The sequence below is a fragment of the Xiphophorus maculatus genome, chromosome 5 (genome assembly GCF_002775205.1).
Source record: "Xiphophorus maculatus strain JP 163 A chromosome 5, X_maculatus-5.0-male, whole genome shotgun sequence".
Taxonomy (NCBI): domain Eukaryota; kingdom Metazoa; phylum Chordata; class Actinopteri; order Cyprinodontiformes; family Poeciliidae; genus Xiphophorus; species Xiphophorus maculatus.
The window spans coordinates 9757811-9763810 of NC_036447.1; the positions used below are offsets into that span (position 1 = coordinate 9757811).

The 6000-nt window shown below is 37.6% G+C and overlaps 1 protein-coding gene across 7 annotated transcripts in view; it reads left to right on the forward strand.

Moving 5' to 3' along the window:
* Positions 1–2995, forward strand: part of LOC102233741 (septin-9-like) — an 83813-nt gene extending 80818 nt beyond the window's left edge. For all 7 annotated transcript variants that reach the window (XM_023334163.1, XM_023334162.1, XM_014476128.2 and 4 more), the window contains one exon: positions 1337–2995. In XM_023334163.1, the coding sequence (XP_023189931.1) occupies positions 1337–1553 (217 nt within the window). In that variant the 3' untranslated portion in view covers positions 1554–2995. The remainder of the gene's footprint in view (positions 1–1336) is intronic.
* Positions 2996–6000: the final 3005 nt, after the last annotated feature.

Consider the following 6000-nt stretch of genomic DNA (forward strand, 5'->3'; position numbering starts at 1 on the left):
CGAGTGCCTGCTAATATAATGCTACATCTCAGGATTTGCTCATGAATTAGTTTTCTTGAGTTGTTGCCTGCATCAATTAGGTAAGTGAAAGAGCAGGTACAGTCTCAGTGGGGCTTTAAATAATATAGTTTAACCGTTTTTCTTTTTCAGTTTGATTTTTGTGCAACAAACAATTTGAATGAATGTAAAAAAAAAAAACTACAAATTTGTGCATGAATTAGAATTTCTCTTGGGTTTTCTTAAAGCCACACAGGGTCAAAATCGTTTGCACAGGCTCAAACTTATGCATAAAAAAAACAAATATTTTCTATAGTTTCCTTTGCAAGTTGCATAATGACTGTGCGTTTTGTTTTCACCAACAAGCTTTCGACATAATTTTGGCTCAATAGTTGACCAGTCCTGTTTACCGAGTTAGTTTGTTTAAATTGACTGGCTGCCTTTGAAGCGCAGCTCAAACATAAAGGCTAACATTGAGGCCATTTCAGAAGCCTAAGACTGGGCTGATTGATTCATTAAATACCAGTTTTGACATTACTGTGATCCTTTTCTTGTTGGAACACCGAACTTTGTCCAAGTTTTATTCATCTGACCCAAACGCTGATAGAAGGTAATTGATCAGGCATGTTTAGGAACAATCCAGGAATGTCATTGTGAAACCTAGCATAAACTGGAAAGTGCTGGAAAGCGGCCACTGTCCACAGTACAACCATTTAAAGCTCAGGACCGACTGAGAGGCTGCTGACAAGAAGAGGTTTCTTTTAAAGCCGGGCATAAACAAAATCAGTCAAGCACAACTAAAATGGACAAATCAAATCCCAATTGGAGAAATGTTTTTTCTGTCAGATGTTTGGTCACGGCATGTATGTTTGAAGGAATGAGAGTGGTAGAGGTGCATTACACATAGATGATGGAATAATGGAGGATGATGTCCAGATTTTTCATTTTCACTTCAAAACAACAGCTAGATGATTTAAATCCGAACAGAGCTGCCTGAAAACTTGATCTCTGTGATTTAAATGGGTGCAACAACTCTCATAACAGTTGTTGTTTTAATATACATATGAAATTATGCCAGAATGTTATCTCCAATCAATTCAGATTATGCAAATTGTTAAAATGATTGAAAGTGTTGTTGTTTTATGTACCCAAGAAACACTCAGGCGTTTTGTGTAGGAAAAGAAATGAGCAGTTCAAAAGTGTTAAAAGCCGAATATGACCTTCATACTCAGGATGAGTGTGTAAACACATCAGAACTGTAGCTGGAGAACAAAATTTTGTCTAATAAAAACAAAAACAAAGACTTTCACCTGCTAAGATAATCCCTACTCATCCGCAGGACTCACATGCAGAACATCAAGGACATCACAGGGAGCATCCACTACGAGACGTACCGCGTCCGTCGGCTAAACGAATCCAACGGCCATGTCATCTCTCAGACATCTGACCATATGGCGGTTCAACCAAAGGCCAACGGTCAGCTGGAGGAGCAGCCCGGTGCCCTGCAGGCCAATGGGGTGGCTGCTCAACATGAAGCCCTGTCCCATGAGATGTAGAGGTCAACTGTGGCACCGGTTTATGATATCAGGCACAATCCATACACTCAGACATGCTTTGTTTACATGAACAAGCCCAAATCTATACAGAACACACATACACACTGATGCTGTGAAGAGCATTCTAAGCACACAGATGGACAAGATACATTTTTCTTTCTTTTTTTTTTCTTTCCTCTATAATTACATTTCCGAGTAAAAATCCTTGCTGCAATACATGGCGATGTAAAACAGTTAAAACTAAAAGTTTCAGTTCATGGAGCGACTAAAGGAAAATCTCCTTCCAGGGAGCTGATACCCTCAGTCAAACCCTGACAGAAAGCCATCCGATCAGTTGAAACAGCATCATTTTAAATGAAGTACAACATATGACGATTCTGGCCGCGCTCTGAGCTAGAAATATTTCCGTGCCACTTGCCTGGTCTGTTTTGTGCTGTGGTGTGGTGTATAGTAATGTATCGTTACTGAGGTTAAATAGGACTAGGGTTAGGTTAGGTTTACATTGTTATGGGTAAAGGTATAGTCGACACCTCTGCACTGTGAAACAAATCCGAAATGCAACAGTAGTGTGGAGCAGCTCCTTGTGTTGTTAGGATGTTCCGAATCCCTTTATTGCCAAACCAGACTGTCTTTGTCAATACATTTCCGATAGTATTGTGTTATCAGCTGTGTTACATTTTCCATCGCTTGTTTACTGTTGTATTTTTATGGCTTATGTTAATGTTCTAATATTAATTGTATAAGATAAAGTTTGTCCAATGCAGTTGTTTTGTTCATTCTTCTGACCGTAAACCAAATATATTTGTTTTTGTTCTAAAGAGAAGCACATACAGCATATAGAGCTGAATTATGAGTAGCTATTTAATTGTTGTTTAATGTAGTACGTATAATTCAACTTTAACTCCTGAAGTTTGTAACAGGCCATAAATGATAGTTAATAATAACTTTAGGTTTAAAATGTTGTCATGGTTTTTCCTATAGCATGTTTTATCATATTTGTGAGACTGCACTGTGTCGATTATGAAATTATTTTGGCAAGAGGAAACATTCCTACCAATTCATGACACTTTCATTCAGGATTTCTGTTACATTTGTGTGTGGAAAAAAATGTGCCTATGAAATTTTAAAATAAAACATGCAAATAATTTGATGCAAATACATTTCAACAGCAGCTAAAATGTAATATTTTTGATGACTTTTATTCTCAAGGAATGTTTTCTAGGCCCAATTTACCTGCCATTCTCAGTCAACTTTGCAAGCCTGAGCAGAACTATTTTCCATAGCAAATGCAAACAGAACTATTGTATCTTAAGGAAAAGTAACTAAATTACTCTTTGTTTACTGTTGTATAGTTCCTGTGTAATTTGTCATGCTATTTCAGATTAAGGTTTTATCTTTGGTATGCTATCTCAAAGAATAAAGATTGATATTTTTACTGTTGATTTGTGTAAAAAGTGTAGAAATGAAAATAACATATAGCCTACTCTATGTTGAATTCCCATCATCCATATGTTCAATTATTTCCTCTGTAGTGGATATTTATAAATGTAAATATCTCTCACCCCCTTATCATTACTGAGCTACCTCCTTTTATTCCAAAAATTAAAAATAACAACTTGCCTAGGTGTAGAAATGCATTAGCAATGCAGTATAGCGTCTCTTTAATCCAGTTTATAATCACATATTGATGTTCGGTCATCTGCACCATCTAAATTACAATACAATGAAATATTACATATTTGAAGAATTGTGGTGCAGTTTGTTGCATTGCAGGGAGGATGTCCTTGGTTTGAATCCTGGCCTGGAGTCCAACAACATGACAGTTGGGGTTAAATGTGTGCGTGTACCTTTTATTTCTAAAGCCTGCTTTAGTCTATGTTTGGGGTTCCTGATCAGTAGGAACATATAATTTTGTCCTGTTTTCAGGAAAGTGGTTGTTAGTCTTACGGGAAAATCTATCCTATAAACCATGTTCCCTTATAAGCAGCCATGAGTGGCAAGAAGATAAACTGCAGACCAAATTTTGCTCAGCTTATTCAGAATAAGCATATTTTATAATATCCAGATATTCTTCCTCACAATGACAGCAGAAACCCCTCTGGGAGAAACTGTGACTTTGCAGCAGCATCATTACTCCCCCGGACTGCTGTAACAGGGCCTCTCATTTTCACCTCCTGTCACATCCTTCTCAACGGCACCGCTGACCGTAATGTGTTGACAGTTAGCCGCATCTCAAAGGTCGTCATCTACTGCTCACAAGTTGGAGCTCCTGCTGTAGCTGTTGTTGCTGTGTCTCAGTTGGAATCGCTGCTCAGAAGCCTCCCCGTGAAGAGAGCAACAGTGTTTTGGTGACAAATGTCACGGTGAGAGGCAAAAAAAAAAAAAAAAAAAAAAAACTTGCAGGAAGATCAGCAGCCACTGAAAACTCCACTGACACCAACATGCATATTTAAAGAGTTTCCCTGGCTGCAGAGCTAAACCTGAGAGTGAAAGTGTTTGGCATTGAACGTATTATAACTCTTGGCTGCAAGAGAAATCTGGAAGTGAATATGACATCTTTACTGTCTTGGTGGTATGGTATACACACCCTGTTTTTACAGAACCACAGAGTAAATTAGTTAGCTGCTTTTAAAATCGGCTTTCAAATTGACATTGTGTCATCTAGGCTGTATTTACACAAGAACGCTGCCTGCAAACGGCCGATATTTTCAGATGAGAGGGGAAAAGTCGTACGTTTAGACGGCACAGTCAAGACACATTGTAATTGTCATGCCAGGCCACTGCTTGGCGCTGTGATTCTAACATGTTCAAATTTGACCGTTAGCTTCCAACAGTAGCCCATCTCTGACGAACCAAATATGTATACAACATATATATTCTGTGTAAAAGTTGTGTTAAATTCAACAGGTTAAGCAGCACACATAGTCACATGGAATGGCACTCGGAACACATTTTAGCGCCAGTGATTTTAGGGTAAAAAGGGATAAAGTAACTCTCACACAGCTAATAAGAACAGAAGCCCAATAAGGTAAGTTATTCAAACACGTTAAACACTTTTCATTGTCTTCTGCTTATCCGAGATCGACTCTTGGGAACAACAGGTCCAAAAGAAAACCTTTAGTGGTTATGACAAATATTCATCTGTTAAGTTTCAAAACAACGTGTGTTTAGAAAATCTAGCAAGGCAACGTCAATGATTAGCGCGTTTTCTGGTAACCAGGTGCCATGAAGTAAACATCTGATTTTTACTTTTGCAAAAGTAAAAATCAGAAGGCAGTGATTAACATTAGATGATGACCGTCCTCGACAAGGTTATTCATTTTCCCAAGGAGGAATATTTGGAGAACATGGGAGCCGGTTTTGCAGGCATTGCTGGACATGAGGTGTTCCAGTTAGCTGTTGGTGCAATCGATGGATGCCACATTAGGATTCTTCCTCCAGCTGGACCACAAAAAGGTCCTACGTGAATAGGAAACTTTCTCCATCAATTGTCTTGCAAGGCATCTGTGATGAAAACGGTTATTTTCTATTTGTACACATAGGCAATAGTGGTTGAGTGCATGATGCAATAGCCCTGTCAAGGTCCCTAATGTATAAGCAAGCCCTTTACCCACCAGCTGGTTTCTTTCTTTTGGGAGATGGTGGATACCCCTGTCTGCAGCCTCCAGTCTGAATAATGACCCCATATCGACACCCTGTGGTCAGTATATACATGTTGTTTGTTTTCTGTTTTTTTGAGGAATAACAATATTTGTTGTTAATCGGTTGCTAAGAGATGAGCTCGTTTTCTGGCAACCAAGTGCCACAAAGTAAACATATGATTTTTACTTTTGCAAAATTTACCAACTGTAAAATTCCTGTGTCTAAGCAGATGCGCAGTATTTCAAAAGAGCTTATATTCTATAAACAATATTATTACTTGTTAATAATTCTGTGTTATGAGATGAAAATTTTTTTCTGGTAACGAACTGCCACGAAATATAAATCAGATTTTTACTTTTGTGTTCAATGTCTGTTTTATTGTATATTTACCACCAATGACAAAAAAGTCACTTTTCTGCCAAACTCGCCAACTGCACAATTCTTAAGTAGTATACAATTTAAGTAGTATTTCAAAAGAGCAGAAGAAATGTTATGTTATTTGAACAATAACAATATTTATTGTTAATCTGTTGCTAGGAGACGAGCGCGTTTTCTGGTAACCAAGTGCCGACCGTAAACATCAGATTTTTACTTTTGCAAAATTTACCAACTGTAAATTTCTTCTGTCTAAGCAGATAAGCAGTATTTCAAAAGTAATAGTATCAATGATATTACTTGTTAATTATTTGGTGTTAAGAGATTAACGTTTTTTTTTTAGTAAGGAACTGCCACAAAGTATAAATCAGATTCTTTTGTGTTGAATGTCTGTTTTATATTTACCACCAATGACTAAAGAAAAAAAAAG